The sequence below is a fragment of the Uloborus diversus genome, chromosome 4 (assembly GCF_026930045.1).
Source record: "Uloborus diversus isolate 005 chromosome 4, Udiv.v.3.1, whole genome shotgun sequence".
NCBI classification, from domain to species: domain Eukaryota; kingdom Metazoa; phylum Arthropoda; class Arachnida; order Araneae; family Uloboridae; genus Uloborus; species Uloborus diversus.
The window spans coordinates 39,793,506-39,813,595 of NC_072734.1; the positions used below are offsets into that span (position 1 = coordinate 39,793,506).

Genomic DNA, 20,090 nt, shown 5'->3' on the forward strand with positions numbered 1-20,090 from the left:
GCACAATTAGAAGTGCTATACTAAAGAAAAAGTAGGAAAAAAAAGGAAAAAGTAGGAAAATAAGGACAGTGCTCGAAAAAAATAGGAAAAAGTAGGAAAAATAGGAACTCTTCGGGGTCTGCATAAATACTCGAAGACACCTGTACCCAGGGGCGTGCACCGGGAGGGGGGAGGGACACCTGTTGGCCCGGGCCCGAGCTTAGAGGTAACTAATTTTGGATTTTTGTAACTAACAGTGAAATATAGGGGTAAACAATATGGAGAGGGGGCCGGAAAAGTCATTTGTGATGGGCTCCAAAATTTTTGTGCACGCCCCTGCCTGTACCGATAAGTCTTTTTTTTTTTTTTGAAACAGGATATTTCCTCGGCGGTCTAATGCTAATCAAGTTCAGGTTTGATGAAATTAATGAACTCTTCAAATATCATACTCACATTTAAATCGATTTGTACTTTATTAACTTTGTATATCGTCTCCCTTAGTGAACCGGTTTTTATGCTTTTTTTTTGTTTAGGGGTGATCTAACTTAGGTTTCAAATCTTTGATTTACCCTATTTGTTCTTTAGGGAAAAGTTAAGGGTAAAACAATAAATTTCATGCAATTTCCCTCACAAACGATTGAATATAAAACCCATTGATAAACAAAGGCCATAAAACAAAGGTTTATACTTTCTTTACCTATAGCTAAAGAAAGTACTAAAAATATATATTATTAAGAGCAGAGGCGTACTGGCTGACTTTGGGCCATTCGGCTGAAGAGTATTTTGGCCCACCTCTGTAAAATAAAAAAGTTAATTTAGCCCGTATCGGATATCGATTCTTCCGATTCGAGCAAAGGTATTTAAATAACGCTAGTTGCTACTTTCCTTTAAGCTTTTAAATCATGTCTTAAAGTTCTAAAAAAAGAAAATTGAGGAACGTAAAATGAAGATATCACTGATACATCTTTTATGTGCCTTGAAAGAAGGATACTACTTTCATACTGACAACATAGGAAGGACACGAGGAAAGGTGGGAATCCCCCCCCCCCCCCGAACATTTTCGAAATTGGTAGATCATAAGACTAAGCAGAAAAGAATCGGAAAGAGGTTCTAGTTCCCTTCCAACGATATTTTCAAAGTTGATGTCAAAAACCACAATTTTTCCAATTTTCGGTAAAGTTATAGGAGTGGAATAAGAAGGGGTTCCCCCACGATTTCGTTTTCTTAACTTTTTTTTCTTTTCAAAATTGAAGTCCATTTTAGTCTATCGTTGTTAACAATACGTCGCGAGCTCTTCCCAGAAGTTCTCCGAAATGGGAAGTTTTAGAAATGCTATTTTAGGCAATCCTAGGTAAAATTAATGGAACAAGGAAGTATCGAGAGCTCTCAAAAAAAAAAAAAAAACATTTCGACTTGAACTATTAAAAAACGCAAAACTTTCTTCGGTCACTTTTGAGAGAGTAGGAGGCTCAGTGATCTCATTTGGAAGCATTTAAAAACTGAAGTATATTAGACCCAATTTTATACCACATTTAGTTACTACAGGGAATCCGGCGACTCTCCTTCGGAATTTTTCGACACTGAAATTTTAAAAACATAACGTTATAATATGTTTGGAAAGTTTAAAAGGAAAGAGGAAAATTTTCCCGCGTGCTTCCCCCAAGATTTTTTAAGAGGGTGCCGTGCCCTTCCGCTTTTGAACTTAACCTTTGATCCTAAACTTAAGCAACCCTCCTTGCCCCTTAAAAGTTTGAACAAAACTTCCCAAAAGCAATTTTTTTCTAAAAGGTAATGATGCACACAAGAACACAAGCCTGTCCTTGAAATGTCACTCCCTCGTTTCAATCACTTATCACAAGAATCTTATTAGAATATATCTGAACGTTTTTTGTATTACCTTTAAAACTAAACATCAAAAAGCTTTTTAATATCCTCATAAATATAATACCCAATGATCGCGTAACCGCGAGTTTCAACAATGAAACTCGCGCCACGGCATGATGGTATGTTTTGGCAATGTTTAACATGCAGGGAAAGGCTTTATTGTGGCAAGGCTGAACTCGATCCAGTAACTTCTGTTTTACTGGTAAGACTGTATCATTTCAGGGGAATGAAGAAACGAAAAAATGGTCAACAACGAACGCTACCTACTGGAGTTAAGGGTTAATCAACTGGAGTTACAGTTACAATTTTAACTATCAAAATATCACCAAACAGGCAATGGCTTCGTTCAAATGTAGAAGCAATTTTCACCCGTTATACCTTGACTGGCGACTTTCTAGTTTTAAAAATAGTTATCATAGAAAACACTTGAACCTTGATTGTATCCAGTATACCGAAAAGCAAAAGAAGCACCTTTTTTATTTGACAAAACTTCTCTCGATAAAAGGGTACATTTTAGTACCCTTTTATCTGAAAGTGCATGAACCTCTTTTTGTCTCAGGGAAACACTAGGCATTTTTTTCTGAAACTGAAATCAATTTTAGGCTGTCATCATCATCATAATTAGCTCGACAGCCCGTTGTGGGCCTTGGCCATCTTTAGGAGATCTCGCCAGGCTGTCCTTCTCTTTACTGTTGACCTCGAGTTTTTGATTTTATTGATATCAAAATCAGAGTCCACACAGTCGACCCATCTCTTTTTTGATCTACCCCTTGGTCGCCGTCCAAAAGGAACTGCATTGTAGACTTTCAACGCAGCCCTATCATTTTCCATTCTCTAAAAGATGACCAGCCCATTTCATTTTGCTTAGTTTGGTAAATTTCAAAATATCAATATCTCTAAAAAGTTTATAAAGTTCAAAATTGTATTTCCGTCACCAATTTTTACTGTCATTCAATCCACCAAAAAAAAAAAAAAAAAAAAAAAAAATACATAGAACTGTCTTTCGAAGATTGTCAAAATTTTCTCTTCCCTTATTGTTAATGACCAAGTTTGAGAAGCATATGTTAAAATTGATCTTATGAGAGTTTTGTAAAGTAAAATTTTAGTACTTTTGATTAGATAGGATTTTAACAGGTTTCTAAGACCAAAAAAGGCAGCGATTGGCAGCAAAGATAATCTTTCGGATCTCGGAGCTGATTTCATTTTGAAATTTTGTCTCAGAGCCCAGATATGTAAAAGGCTATAGTGTTTTAGGCTATAGTGCAGATAAAAGTTTTCCGGAGCTCTCCCACGGAAATTTCTATACGTGAAATTTTAAGCTATCTTTAGTGACTTTACGGACATGGCGAAAGTTCGAAGACTGTGTCTGGCAATTTTTCGAAATTTAAATCTGAAAGCACGAATGGGGTCTCTTAATGCAAGAACCAGGTAAGTCTAGACTCACTCCTTTTTGGTAAGACCAACAAATAACATCAGTGTTTGATAGATAGGCAGTATATTTTCCACATTATTTACTACAAAGCAGAGGTCTTATCTTACATTTGTGTCTCGTTGTTGCACCAATCGGAACATCTATATTCTCTATATATAAAAATGAATTGAAAAATAAAAGGCAAAAGTTTGGACGTAACTGGATTTTGCCTTTAAGTCCTCAATTGTAGCTTCAAGACTATCGTTGGTGACTTTAGGACTACAAAAGGACCTCATACCTGAAATACCTTAGAGACCCCGTTAAGTCTAAATCACAGGCTTCTATTACTACTAATGTTACTCAAAAAAAAAAAAAAAACACCTTGCCCTCACCACCACCCCCTCCCCCCTCGAACTCAGTCCTAAATCCTTCTATGTTCAAGAGCTCTCCCTTCTAAGTCGAAATTTTGTCATGTTTCAGATTGTTTATTGTTGTCTAAACTTCCTTTCCCGTATGCAATTCCGAAATGAAAATGCTCCTATGGCTAGAATTTCAGGGCGTGCACAGAAATTTTGATGCTCGTCACAAATAACTTTTACGGATCCCCCTTCTCATCTTGTTTTCCTTACCTCTCTACATGTATCTCACATCTCATTTAAAAAATCTCCGGCCCCCTTAAGGATCGGAATCGGGCAAACTGGGTGTCCCTTCTCCTCCCCTCCCTTGTGCATGCCCTTGCTCATTTGTATCAAGATCCCAAAGCATGGCCCACGCATGATGTACAAACATTAGTTTTTAACGCTCTTTTTTCGTCCCAGGGCCTTTTACAGTCCGCGTTGGACACCCGTTTCTCTGCCCCTTCCCGTTTCCCCAATAAGGGAGCCATGGCCCCCATATCTCTAAAAACTAGAGAGAAAGTTGATATGAGAGTAAAGCATTTGCACGTGTGGATTTTGGCTATTTACGTTACTCCCTTCTTAGGATGGAAAAAAATAAACCTGTCACGCAGAGTAAACAAATTAAATGTTTTTTTTTTTTAAATTATTATTATGACACTTCAAAAAAAAAAAAGGTTACGTGTGAATTTAATTGTACTAAGTTCAATGAAAAAATTGTTGGAAGTGGCCCACTCGGCGGTTGGCTCAGTCGGGGATCCCCGACTAGCCGACCTGGCCAGTCCGCCCCTGATTAAGAGTAATGATAATGAAAATTTTGAATTAAGGATTCTCTGAAGCAAACATAAAATTCATTCTAGTGGAATTTTTAATCTTCATTTATAGTGGGGCCATGTGAAGAAACATGCAACTTTCATCACGAGTTACATGACACTAATTGCGAAACATAAATTACAATTTACAATATTACAATTCTAAAATTAACAATTTTACAAGTTTAAACTTAAAGCGATTTCGTTTTTTTTTAAATTTATTTTTTTATTTTTTAGTGACTCGTGCATTTGTTTTCGGAAAGCAAACTTTGATCAAGTTGAACAAATGATGAAGACAATTTTTTTGTACATAGTTACGCATTTGAAAAAGCCTTTCTTCACAGTCGTCGGAAGTCTCCGAGACGCTTGCCGTGTTATTTAAACCACTAAAAAGCAAAAAATAAATTACTTTTAAATAAGAAGAAAAAAAAAAAAACGCCTTCAAAAAATACCCAGAAACTAAAAAGCAAAAAATAACTGATAGCACTTACATTCTATTTCCTACCCAAACATAGAAATGAAATTTATTTTACAATTCCAGTACAAAAATCAACTAAACACCGAATTATAAAATAAATACTGATTTAAATTACTATACGATGAATTATTTTAAATACCTAATTATATACGATCTCTTAATTTTTAATAATCTTTTGAAGTAGGGGCCTCTTATAAACTACTGCCTAACGTAACTGAGTAGGTTTAAAGACTAATTTCGCGTGTAGTTAGTGTTTAATTCAGGATTCGGTGGGTTGTCAGTTACGTTATATAGTTGTTTATAGGAGGACCCGATTTCAAAAGGTTATTAAAAATTAAGAGATCGTATATAATTAGTTATGTATTTGAAATAATTCATGGTATAGTAATTTCAATCAGTGTTTATTTTATAATTCGGTGTTTAGTTGATTTTAGTACTGGAATTGTATTGAAAGAGGAAAGCAATTTCTGGAAGTTTAGGAAGTTTCTGATGGCTGTCTGAGGTAGATTCTTCCATAAAATGAAGCAACTGGTTAACGTCTTAGGTGGAATTTAGGGACAGCTGATGTTAACTAACTACAATGCTCTAAATATACTCTACTGGACCAAGCCTATTTTGAAAGTCATGCAAGAATAATGTACAGTGGTGGTAAAAAAAATTACATCACAGCGCCGCAAAGGAGAGGAATGTCATCCCAACTGCATTTAACACACAGTCAAGCATCCCATATCCCAGATGATTTGGGGATGTATGTCTGATCAAGGAGTTGGTGGGCTTCACTTTGTGCAAGGAACAGTAAACGCTCAGGTGTATTTTGGCTTTTCGGAGGAGAAATTGCTTCCTACTATCTGGGATCACTTTACTTCAGTTCCAAACGTTGTTTTCCAGGATGATTCTGCTCCGTGCCATAGGGCAAAAACTGGCAAGTAACAATTTAAAAACCTTTATCCTGCCATTAGACTTATGTTGACATGGGGTTAAGTAATTTTTTTTTCTCTAAACTCACACACAGGTTCAGAAATGGAAAAATGAGCATGGGGTCAGCAGTTTGCCTTGGCCCGGAAACAGCCTCGATCTACGTAAACAATTATCGGATTCCTGCTATTAAATGTTTATTTCATAAGTTTTGCAGAATTTCACATTCATTGTTAATCGGTCGACCAAAACTTCTCACATAATCTCATTCTTGTGAAAATGCGAGGGTGATGCAATTTTTTTTTTTTAACCAGCACTGTATACAGGTGCCTCAAAGCAACAGTAGGATATCTTACTGTTCTTCATGGAAATATATGTCTTACTATTGCTCTGAGGCAACAACATATCCTTATAGACATTGTAATGAATTGTGTACCGCAAAGCATTTACTTGCTTTTAAGAGCACTTGGATACACCTCGCACACATAACGTACCTTGCAGAATAACTAAAGGAGCTGCACGGCTTCTCTAGTCTTACCCAAGGTGTTACAGCATGCTATAACACCTTATATAAGACTAGCTATTTCAAGCTGTTGGCCAACCTCCATACTTGCACATGATGACAAGAAGGATGAATCCAGCTTTTGGTGAGAGTCATTACTGAAGCATGAGTGGACAAGTTGGTAGGTGGGGATGGCTCATGCGTGTAATCTTCAGATACAGGGGTCTTGGCCCTCTTATTCATGTTTGACCAACATAGGGGTAAAGAGAGATGTTTCCAAAAATCACACTCCTCTAATTAAAATATTCAGCTTACTCAAGATCAACAGTAATGCAAGACACAGACATTGCACAGTTAAGTAGCAGTTGCCTCAATGAACAGTGGAACCACAAGGTCTGACCCAAAAATCTGAAGAAGTTGTGTATGGGGATGATATGCTTTTACACCTCTGGATTCAGGCTAACTGTTTATGAATTTCTTCCATTGCAATGAAAACAAAATGATTAAAGTTTTTAGATTTCCTAAATTAAACCCAATTGTTCAGGGTACAATTTTTTTTTTTTCTCTGAAAGAAAAAAAAACTAAATGTAAGAAAAACTCACTACAGCGAATGCCAACACAACGAAATATCCATTTCAACGTAATAAATGTTCAGCCCCGTTTTAATAGTCATTACACTTTGAATTCCATTTATAATGTACAAAATTTGCCATCCCTTCAAGTTTGTGGTAACGGGATTTCACTAATATTCACTCTAAAATTCATCCAAACTTTTGATGCAAAAACCCTATTTTAAACATCTTTACCTTCCTAGATGAAAAATTTATTTTGTGTCCACAGAACCTGATGTTGAAAACTTTGGAGTTGTTCAATAAGTGGACTTAAAACAATCAAATTAAATTATTTTTTAGTACAATGTTTAATACTGAATTCTGTACAACAGTACTGTCCAACCTTTTTTTACTCATGGGCCACTCCTCAAATTAAGATGAACTTAACAGGCTAGAACGTATATAACATTTAAAATTTTTTTTTTTTTTGGAAAACATGGAAAATGGCAGAAAGTACAAGTTAAGGAGTGCAGCCATCTTCTGCAAATTTTCAACACTTTGACAAGTCTCCTGCATTTAGGAAATTAAAATACAGGAAATAAATAGTTGGTTCTCTGTTTAACGATGATCTATTCAATGATTTTCTTTATTTAAAGACTACTTTTCACAGTCCCGGATGCTCCACTGTACTTTTAGAAGTACACTGTACTTCTGTGAGTTGGATATGACTTGGAGAAGGCTGCTGCCAGATTGTCTAAGATGGTTCTTTGGTTGTTTTGGAAAGGTGGTTTTAAATTCATAACATTGGACAAAGTGGGCCATAGGTTGGGCACCACTGCTGTACAAAAATCAAAAAGGAAGGACCAGAATTTCGACAAAGGAAGATCTTTCAAAAAAGCTTTTGTTCAAACCACACATTTCTTTCAGAAGATATTAGCACAAACACACATCTTCCATTTTGTAAAAGGCCCCATATGAAATATTTGTTTTTAATTATTTGCATAATCCATTTTTTAATTAAAAAAAAAAAGAACCTACAGACATATATATATATATATATTCAACTTTTAATTTGAAATAGAAATTCAATCTTGTTACAAAGCAGCCAATTATTTTATAATAGCTACTTTAGGTACTTTTCTAATTTTAACGCTAATTTTCATTTTAAATAGCTCTGAAACCCACAGGGTTGAAAATTATGACTCTACAAGTGTTCCTCTTGCTATAACAATAAAAATTTGATTTAAAATTCAAATGTATGTATATATTATAGATCTGCAATATAGTAAATAAAGCATTAAAGATGAAAAATAGAGCTCTTTAAATTCAAAACATAGAGACTTCACAATCAAACATACAATTTAAATTACAGTAGCATAATACAAATTCATATAAAAAATGTATAAGATTTTGCATAGTAATTTTACTTCTAGACGTAAAATGGCAACCAGCAGAATTTACTTCTGGGCATAGATGAATGGGGAGAAGCAATTTTTCAGTAAACAACAAACTCAGACAACAAAATACGAAACAACAAAGCTGGTTTTTAAAAAACCATACTACAGTTAAACAAATTCACTTTGTACTCGTGCAGTAATAATTCTAAAAATTTAAACAGAGTTCAACAATAAGTTCAATTGCATAAACATTAATACTAGTGCCTCAAAATAAAATACAAAAAATATAACACTGTAAATCTAGATCAAGAGTTAAAAAACTAGAGCATATTTACAAATGATATTTATATAATATATATGTATATATATTTATGTATATGTATTTATAAAAACCAGTTTTTCCTGGAAAGCTGTACACTTATGTAACATGACAGTCCTTTGTTGAAAATCATTTAGTTTCATCAAAAATGCCGCAATGCGTACAATACTGCTGCAGTTCTGCATTTATTTTGTACTAAATAGCAATGAAAAAAATCATCAGACATCTAAGCGGAAAAAAATGTGTAACGTGAAAGCTTTGATATGTGTTTCCCAAAACATAAGCTATACAAACTTTAACAGCATTTTCCTAAGTTTGATTATGATGTAAAATAATGCCTACATTTCTTTGCAATATGTAATATACACGTAGTATAAATGCATTGTAAAATAAGGAGTGAGAAGCTGTTTTGAAACTAAATTAACAATAAAATATTGAAGAATGAAATTAAAAAAAAAAATTTTCTTGAAAATTATGAAAACTAGCTGTTAATTTTAGATACACTACACACACTATCAAGAGCATTTACCTAAATTTGAATGCTATGTATGCTTTTGTAAATAACACAAGCATTTTCTTGCAATATCTAATATAAAAATAGAGTATAAATACTGGTTGAGTTAGGAGTGAGCAGCTGTTTTAAAACAAAGAGAACAATAAAATAATGAAGAAAGAACTTCAAAATTATGAAAACTAGCTGTTAATTTTAGACATACTATATGAACTACAAGAGAATTTTTCTAAATTTGAATGTTGTGAATGCTATGTAAAATAGTAACTGCATTTCTTTGAAATATCTAATATAAATCTAATGTAATTGTACGATTAAATTAGGAGTGAGCAGCTGTTTTGAAACTAAAGTAACAATGGAATAATGAAGAAAAACCTTTTGAAATATTTTTTCTTTAAAATTATGAAAACTAGCAGTCAATTTTAGATACACTTCACATTAAAATTGGGTAGTCCCTTTATCAATGAAAAGACGCGATCAGTATAAGAAATTAATACATATTTTTTTCTGTTCAACTATAATAAAAGATTAAAACAGGCAAATAATCCAGGTAATTTTGATACTTTATACATGCCCATATGCTCAATTAGTACATTGTCATTGCAGATAATATTATTCAAAATCATTTTGGGTAGCACAACTACAACACATAATTTATAAGATTTACGCACATTCAGTCATCCAAAAAGTTCTATTTTTGATTCTGTCTGCTGACATTTTTAAAAGGATATAAAATTGATTTTTTTTAAAGAAAAAGTATTGTTTTACTATAAAAATAAAACTATATCATTAATATTTGGTGAAAAAAAGATCATTAAAGTTTTTAATCACTGCATCCAAATTGGGAGGAAATATATATTTAAATATGGCTAGTCAGTCTTCAAAGCAAACTTAATTGCTATGTGTTATGTTGTTGTTATTATTATTATTTATTTACTTATTTATTTTTTGAGTAGTTCAAATACTTATAAGAAATTGAGCATCAGCAATCTGATACACATCATTGAGCATCAATAATGTCTGCTCTAAACTATGGTTTTCACTGCGATCTGGACATCGCATTATTTTCAAAATCAACTTTTAAATAAAATTCAGAAGAATAAAAAATGTACACATGTACAATAGCAATTAATATAAACTTTTGATAAGAGACAAAAACACTAATAAAGTTTTAGATTCAAAACTAACATACTTCACTTTATAAATAACTTAGGAACTTCAATCTTGATTCTTGATGAAATAAATAAGAATAAGTACATTAAAGCCTCTTAAAAGTGACACATTCCTGTGCTGCCAAAATTTAGTTAGTTAGGGAGGTAGTTGTCAAATAAAGGATGATTAAAAATTCAAAAAAATGTTTATATTACAAATAAAAATCAAAAGGAATTTAAATGTTAAAATTCATTTAAAGTTCTGTACAGAAAACATCTTACGGCATAAATTATCTGAGCAAACGAACCATATTTAGTGATCAATTTTTACAGGTAAAAACTGTCAACATCTATTTGCTATTCATGAATTCAAATGAGTCTGATTAACAGGAAAGAAGAAAATAATGATTTTCAGATGAGGAAAATGTGATTGTTTGGAGAGAGAATTAATGAAGGTGGCTGCATAATGAACATAAATTTAGGATTAAAAAAGACAGGTAAAATTTCATTCTATTAAATTTCATTTTTTTTTTTTTTTTTTTTTTTTTTTTTGCAGGCTTCACAAGCAGTCACTTTGTGAGGGTTTACTGTACTTTTAGATCAAAACTAAAGAATCTCAAGAGAAGAAAATTTTATTAAATTAGGGGTTTTCTTTCTTTTTTTTGGGGGGGGGGGGGGGGGACACACAGTCAAAAGCATGATTTAGTCCAGTATGATTTTGCTATTTCCAAATAAACAAGCAAAATATGAATTACAAAGAATTCTAGATAAAAAATATTGTACTCTAATTCATGCACACAAAAAATTTTTAATATTTTTCTCATTTGTTCACATGAAAAACATTTTAAAATAGCTAATAAAAAATTCTCAAATGAAATAACTAAAAGTTCAACAATAATATAATCAATTTGAGGAATAACAGTTTCTTTCAATAATTAAACAAAGTATAGAATGGTTAAAAACATTTTAAGATCTCAAACATTAGGGCCTAAAAACATAAATATTAATAAAATACAAGTAATTAAATATGCAATGTATGTACATATTCCTTATTACTGTTATAGCAGGTTATGTTATAAACAGATTTTTACTGGTTGAATAAAACACGAAATCTAATAAAAATTTAATGGCTTTCTGAAAAATGCAAATTAACCTTCAGAGTTACAAGGAAACAAAAACAGGTAACATAACTATTGACAACAAAAACGAAACATATCAAAGCTTCAAAGCCTTTTGGTCAACAATTGCATCTGGCCAAAATGCAGTCCTGAGGGAACTTATGTAAACAGAGCATAAGCTGCTTATACCAATGGAATGATTATACAGATGACTGTAACCAAAAAGTTTTATGTGTAGTTGTTAGTCACAGGATCTGATTCACACAAGTATTTGCCTGCAAAAGATTTAAAAAACATTCAAAGAACTTACATTTCTTCAATGAGAAACATCAAAATAATATTTTTTTTTAAGGAAAATACTTCCAGAAACAAAACACCACCCATTCCAAAGCTAAATGTCTTTCTGTCTGGATCTCTGTGATGCGCATAGCGCCTAGACCGTTCGGCCGATTTCATGAAATTTGGCACAAAATTAGTTTAGCATGGGGGTGTGCACTAGGGTGGGCCAAAAAAGGAAATTTTCAATAAGCAACTTCTATTGGCAAAAGAAGTTGTGTATTGACATCCTAAACATGGGAAAAATAATTTAGAAAATTAATATTTATGTCTTCAGATCGAGCACTGGCTGCAAAGTTTGAGAAAAGGGTACAAAATGGTCCATTTTTCAAATATTTTTATGAAAAGCCAAATGTTTAAAAGTTTTTTTCTGATGTCATTTAAATGCTTCATTGAAAATATTTACATTCCATTACAGTTTTCCGTTCACACATAAGCCGAACTGTTTCGTGAAATAAACAAAAAACTGAAATTTTTAGCTTGTTCTGCACATTGTAGAATTTTTTCTTTCAGATTCCAGTTATATTTTTTTTACAATAAATGTGCAGTATACAACTCTTTGTTGGAAATGCAATGTAACATTTTATTGCATTAACAACCCTGGCACCACCACAAGTAGGAAGTTAAACTTTGTGTACACCCCTGCAATTTCCAAGAGACTAGTTATTTACAGAACTTATACATTTGTTAAAAAATTTACATTCCCAATAACTATATTATTTTAAAGAAGTTTCTACATTTGGATAAAGGTTTGAAGCTGGACTTGAGTTTCAATTTTGGCATTGATGATCGCGAGCATTAAGTTTTTCACATTAATCCACATCGTGTCGTATTTTAGAATACCCAATCTACCAACTCACTAACAAGCTTAAAACTCCCTTCAACAGCCAGAGTGTAAAAGGGGAACACTGAACTATGGATAAAGATTTAACTGTTTTTGTATAATTAGATATTATTAACTTGGATAGAACCCGGTTGGAAGAAATCAACGTTTTAAAAACCGACTTAAAAAGCGAGCAAAAGTATGTTTGATGGATATTGTCAATGTAATGCAGAAAGGAAAAATCTCCCAAAACCAAGACTTTTCAATCATTAGCATTCGTTAACGCATGCTAACGGAGTACTGGGGCTGCATTTTTTCAAATTAAACTACTTATGGAATGAAGACATTCGCAAATTAAATTTAAAGAAAAGAACAAACTTCCAACATGGACCTATACACTTATTTAAAGTTACAAACGTCAAGTGCTTGATGATCTTCTAACATTGTGGATCCGGTGGTTGTTCAAAGAAATGCTTACTTTGCTATATTTGAGAAACTGTCATTGTTCATGGCAGTGGAATAAATTCAAAACATAAAGGAATTGGATTACAGTAGGGTATACAACACAAAAGATTACCCATCAAGAAAAACTTCTATAGCTACAAGAAAATTTCTTCCACCAATATTAAGATTTGAAACTTCGAATTATAAGTTAATCAATTGATCATCACGTTTACTTTCGTCCACTTCAGTGATGATGTAACAAACAAGGATATTTTATCATTTCTAGAAACTATACATTTGCTTAAGTATGCTTTCTTAAAATTTCCATATCACATTTGGGCAAGTAAAAGGATTGTGGAACTGGTCTGTTAATCTGTAGAAATTCGTTTGAAGTGAGACAAATTCATTTGATGCAAGAGATGGATTTATGTGAAAAACTCTACATTCGCAGACATCAATTCCAACATTGAGTCGTAAGTCGAATTTCAAACCTTGATCGAAACATGGAAAATTGTTTAGAGTAATATAGTTATTGTAAATGTAAGTTACTTTACAAATATATAAGTCCTGTAAATAACTATTCTTTTTGTGCATAGCAGGGTGGAACCAAAGTGCAACCACCTACTAGTGGTAGGTTCTGGGTTGCTAATGCAATAAAATACAATTGCATTTCCAGTCAACAGCTGTTCAGTGCACATTTATCGTAAAAATATATATAACTGGGATCTAAAAGAAGAAATACTGCTATATGCAAAAAAAAAAAGCTAAAAACGTTGATTTTTGGTTAATTTCACGTAACTTTTCGGCTTATGCGCGAACTAAAAACTTCAAAGGAATGTAAATACTTTGAAAGGTTTTTATGAAAAGAGTATTAAAGGAAGCATGTAAACGGTATTAGAACAAAAATTTTGAACATTTGGATTTTTATAAAGATATTTGAAAAATGACCATTTTTTATCTTTTTTTTTTTCAAACTTAGCTGCCAATGCACAATCTGAAGACAAAAATATTAATTTTTTAAATTATTTTTCCCATGTTTAAGATGACAATACACAACTTTTTTTTTGCTATTAGAAGTTGTTTATCGAAAATATTCTTTTTTCAGCCCACCCTAGTGTGCACTCGAAGCAATTTTTCAAAAATTTGATTTTGTTCTTTTTATATTCCAATTTTAAGAATATTTTACCGAGCAAATTATAATAATGTGGGTGAGTAAATTACAAAATTATCATAATGTGGAACCATAATATGGGCGAGCAAATGACCATTGCAAATTGGCGAAAAATTCATCATCCATTATTTGTAAATATACAGGCGAACTAAATGACCTTTTAATTTTTCTACTACGGGCAAAGCCGTGTGGTACCGCTAGTAAATAAATAAATGCAAAACACATGTTAAAAAGCTGCTATACTTAAAGATTTTTGGAGAGCCACTAATGAAATCAATTTATAAAAGAATAGTTTACTTTTTTTTTGGGGAAGGTGGGAAAGGTATAGGTCTAAATTTATCATTTTTTTCCAATTCATCCTCAATTATATTAGTCATCTACTGTAAAAAGTGATGCATTCATTCACTCTAATTTTCAACAACTATGTAATGGCACCAGAGACAAAGTTTATAATCTTGTGATAGTTTATTGTCAGTGCCATTTTCGTACATGGTCTGAAATTGTCAAGTTTTTGAACAGTACTTTTCCTGTAGTTTCTCAGGTCCTCTCTATTTCATCAAGTACAGGATTTTTGTTTTAAGGTATGACTTTCAAGTCAACAAGTATAAATTTATAAAAAAAATGCAAGCATTTTTATGTCAACTGATGCCAACTACTTCAGCATAGAAATTACCAATAATTTTTAAATGGTTTTTTCTTAGTGATACATACAATTAAAATATGTTTTCCTCATGGAATTAAGTAAAATCAAGCCCCTTCACAGCCTTTTTTTTTTGAGGAGGAGGATAAGTTACATTTTTCAAAAAAGCATTCAAGGTATTGCTAGCATATGTGTTTGGAAAATTAACATTTTTAAAAAAATGAAATCTAGTAACATTCAATTGATTTTCATTATTTTTTTTATTTTCTGGGATTATTTTCTGGGCTTTTTAATTTGGAATTTGAGAGTGCTATCACCGTAAAAATTAATGTGGTGTATCCAGTCCTCTAATAACGTCAGAAAAAATATTTTTAGATTCTACAAAAGTGCCAGAATTGAAAATCGTAAAATTACTCACCAGCAATGATTTGTTTCTTGACTAATGATAAGCGATAACCTAAGCCAACCAGCTCAAAGTCTGCTCCAGATAAGGATGAATTATTGCAAATAAACTGGGCAGCCAATGCGCAGACAGTGGAGGGACCAGAATTCAAATCAAAATGAGCTCTGAGGGAACCAAGACCTCCGCCATCAGAAGACTGTGATAGTTCTGGAATTTTCCAAACAGCTCGACTTGTATCACTATTCCTGCAATTTAAAAATGTTTAATGCACATTTGCAAGGCACAAGAAATATACAGATGGCAGGCATAAACATGTAATTTAGGAAGCATGGTGGAAGCAATTGCCCTCCAAGCTGTAACAAAAATTCAAATACGTGTGTGTATTATGCACACTTTATCCCCCTTCACAAGGCACTTTTAAATCCGCATATCCTAGCTCCAGTTAAAAAAAAAAAAAGGTTGTAAATTTACTCGCTTACATATGAAAAGCAGTGATACACCATGGAAAGTGGTTTTACCAGCACCGTAAACAAGCCTAAAAAATGCATTAAGTAGAAACCCAGAGAAACACCAGTTCAAAGCCGATCTATATTATACCTGTAAAAATTCGGAATGTGGTGATAAGCAGGTTACAGAAGCTCCATGTGAACAGGACCATAGAAGATATACAGAGGTGTGAAAATTATTAAAATAATTGTGAAATTTATAGTAAATCCTTGTTATATTAAAGAAATAATACTTTATTTTAAAAATGTTGATACATTTAATATATTGAGGGGGCATCCTCTTATTTTTTAATAAAGATAGGATCCGTATAGGCATTCTTTTTATAAGTTTTTAGCAATTAATTTGTATTTCCTCGTCATGGTGCCAAGTTTAAATGAGTCCCTCTGTGAGACAAATTCTTGTTTGTGAAGTTCTACTTCTTTGATTTTTTCTTTACAATAGTTCAAATATTCTCTATTGGGCTCATATTTGGACTGTCCATGCCATGGAAGTGTTTCTACATATTTTTTTGCATTCAAAATTTTGGTTACAGATAAAGCTTTAAGACACAAAATTCCATCATCCATGAATATGAAGTCTCCGTTTGGAAACCAAACTTTTAACTATAAAACCTTTGTTTAAGCACTTTTTCATGCTCGTATTTGGTCCTCATGTCTTCTACAATGCTTAAACATCTAGCATTCTGATCGGAAATTGCGCTCCAATCTATAACTTGGGTGTGGTGTTTAACCGTTTGTGTAATGCGACTCGGAAACATTTACAAACAGTTCTGAATCTTTTGTCAGTATGCATAAATTTAATTTTAGGAAAAGTACTGAACAACCTGAATTTACTGAACAATTGAAGGAAAATTAATATTTCTCATCATGCTCCAATTACTAGTAAATAATTTACGCACAATTTCTACCCAAGCAAGTCTATTTGCCGTAGCAAATTTGATTTTAGCCCTCTTTACGAGGATAAAGAGTGCAGAGTTCAACTGAGATGAGTTTTCTACGAATAGAAGAATCACATGCATTTACTCCATACATTTATAGAGACATTTTTAGTTCATGATCAGTTGTTTTTCTGTTAGTTTTGGCAATATCAAATAATTTTATTTCTCTCTCTCTCTGTGTTTTTGCAATAAATTTATTTTCCTACTGCATTTCCTTACTCTGGAACTTATAAATTTACATTTGAAATTTAAAGATATTTTTATTATACACGCAGATGCTTGCAAAATTTTTAGCTTTTAGAGATTTCTTGTTGATTATAGTGATTTTCTTGGATGAGACACTTTTTTGCAGCTAGTTTTCTAGAAAAAAATATCCCTTTTTTCGCTCATGATTACGCAATAGTTCTTTAACAAAAGAGAAAAAAAAAAGTTGCCAATTATTAACTAATTAAAGCTTCAAAAAAAATTTCATTAGGAATAAAAAAAATACTGATGCCAACCCAAGGAAAGAATATAAAATATTAGCACAGCAAGCTGACAGTTTTTAAATTGTATTTCAAATTCAATTATTAATCAAACACATGCTTTATGCAATGCGAACAATTTCATTACTTTAGATCAAATGTTTCTCTTTTTTATAAATGCTAACATTTAACAAAGTAATGTCTCCAAAACTACTCTAAAGGAGTGAAAATATGATTAGAATAACAAAACAAATAATCCTTCACGAATCATTGCAAGTATATACAAATTCATTCAAGAAAAACTGAAAAAAAATGCAATTATTCTAATAATTTTCACACCTCTGTACATCCTTTCTTTCTTTAGGAAAAGCTTTAAATAATATTTTTGGCATGCTATTGTAGTCAACTAGTAGTTTGTAGCAGAAAACAATATTAAAGACCTGCTGGCTCCGAAATTATAAAAAAATAGACTAAAACATAATTACACTGAGACAAATAAAATTTAAGTAGAGCAATTATAAAATATTTACAGGATTTTAAATAAGTAATTTAAATATAAGGAGTTGAACTCTATGAATTAAATTACTTGATTTTATAAATAAAAGATTATTAAGTAAAAAATAAGTCAAATTTTAAATTAATGAACAGTTGCTTTGAGGCTGAAGAAAATCTTTTTTTTAGCCTAGTTTTCCAGTAAAAGTCAGAAAAAGAAGACGGGGGGAAAAAAAACAAAGAAAAAAACACAAATAAATAAAAATTTAAATAAATATCAAAAAATTAAAAATTGGAAAGTAAGGTATTGAGATGGGGAAAAATGCCTGTCGTCTGTCTGTCCCCCCCCCCCCCCCCCCAATAACTTTTAATGAATAGTCCGATTCGAACAAACTTTTTTTTGTTCCAAAGATCTCGGCGAGGACACCTCATTTCCATATTTTACTTTTTGGTTCGAGTTTTTATTCGATTTTGAACAGCTCAAAAAAACTTAACATTAGCACTTACAGGGAAATTCAAGGTATATAAATTCCCCACACTTAGCAGCGAATTTACTTCAAACAAAACTTTGTTAGGAAAAAAAGCTCTTGATAAAGAACGTGTATAGAAAATATTTTTTGATTTGAACAATTTTCCGTTCAATTTTGAACAGTTCAAATCCCTTAACATTAGCACCTACGGAGAAACTGAAAGTTAATGTAGATCCCACACTTGAAGACGGATTTACTTCAAACAAATTTTGGTGGAAATAGCTCTTGACAACAAACTCCTGACTCCGACAATTTTGGGGCATCTGACTACGACCCCCTTTACCCGACAATTTTTCAGATTCTTAGACTAGACTCCAACTCCTTTATCCCACAAGAAGTCAGATTCTGACTCCACAAACATTGGAAGAGCTGCATACTCTAAGGGAAATGACCAATTACAACTTCGAGTCCTTGAATTAATTGCCTTCAGCTGTCGAATCTGACTCTTTTATCCCGAAATGAGATTGACTCCGACTTCATGGTTTTTACTGTGAAATAATTATTGTAAATATGACTTTTTTTTTATTTTCACTCTAAAGTTTAAATTTATGTATTTAATTTTCAGCAGATAAACTCGAAGTCCTTTATGTTTCTACATTAAAATATGCGCAGATTTTTTTTTTTTTTGACATTGAAAATTATTTTTTTAAGAAGACATTTTACTGCTTTTATTTGTTTTGGAAAGTACATTAATTCATTCAATAAATTTTTTGGCAACAGGGGAAAAGAAAACTTTTTTTTTGATATTATGTATTTAGTTTAATGAGCTTATTAATTTAGATTTTTTTTTCTTTTTGAAAGTGGTTAAAGATTTTTTTTTTAATGGAAAAAAGTGTTTTTGCTGCTTTGTTTAAAAGGTGCTACTGTTTTATTTGTTCCTTTTATGTTTTTTTTTCTTTTTTAGGCATCTAATTCTTTAGATGAGTAAGGCATATTTTATTCCTAGAAATTGGCTTAAAATATTAAAAAATTGTGCTTGAAACAATTTGCGATTTTAGCTATTTTTGAGAACATTGATCAGATACTAGAAAGTAGATATGGGTATACGGGAAAGTAGGCTCATTTAGTTCTAGACGAAACTTCTTGTTTATTTGAATATTTAATCAATATTACTGCTGCCACATAGATAGTCCATTTACGCATCAAACTTCAAATTAATTCAATTATATTTACCAAAGCACTTTTGGTTTTGACTGTACATCAGTGACTCCTCCATTTACAGGAACAATGATGTTCACATTTGTCAGTGGAGTAGCACTAGCTAAAGAGGAAGGATTATATTTATAATCAATCCTGAGATCTGTGGAAGAAGGTGCACACTTCCAGTAGGCCACTAGGTGTAACGGTGTGCTTTTGGCCCCTTGTAGAGCTTTGATCTACAAAAACAAAACAATTAAAACTCATAAATATGCTATTAACCATTTCTGATAACACGTCAAAAGTAGTGATGGGCGTAATCAAGTTCTCATAATCGAATCACTCGATTATTCAAGATCATTCGAGAACTCGATTACCACCAGTTCTCGATTATCGTATCTCGAGTTCTGGATGATCACTTCTCGAGTTCTCGAGCGATGAACTTCTCGAGTACTCAATTATCACTTTTCGAGTTCTCGAGCGATGGAACTTCTCGAGTTCTCGATTATCACTTTTCGAGTTCTCAAGCGATGAACTTCTCGAGTTCTCGATTATCACTTTCTGAGAACTCGAGCGATCAACTGCTCGAGTTCTTGCTTTGGACTTCTCGAGATGTTGAGTTCTCGAGATGGCAATCACTCGAGCAGTGTATTTCTTCAATCGATTTGATAATCGAATGAACCTCTCAATATAGTTGACTTCTGACAAGGGTGCCCACCTATGGAGGGGGGGGGGGTCATGGTGCAGACTGTGCTATTGACATTTTTAGGGGGGGGGGTGTTT

The 20,090-nt window shown here is 32.4% G+C and overlaps 1 protein-coding gene across 5 annotated transcripts in view; it reads right to left on the reverse strand.

Annotated features, from left to right (window-relative positions):
• Positions 1-10,980: 10,980 nt before the first annotated feature.
• The window catches only part of LOC129219703 (F-BAR domain only protein 2-like), an 88,950-nt gene continuing 79,840 nt past the window's right edge, over positions 10,981-20,090 (reverse strand). For all 5 annotated transcript variants that reach the window (XM_054853989.1, XM_054853988.1, XM_054853987.1 and 2 more), the window contains 3 exons: positions 19,344-19,546; positions 15,256-15,485; positions 10,981-11,698 (listed from right to left, as the gene is read on the reverse strand). In XM_054853989.1, coding sequence (XP_054709964.1) covers positions 11,652-11,698; positions 15,256-15,485; positions 19,344-19,546 — 480 coding nt within the window. In that variant the 3' untranslated portion in view covers positions 10,981-11,651. The remainder of the gene's footprint in view (positions 11,699-15,255; positions 15,486-19,343; positions 19,547-20,090) is intronic.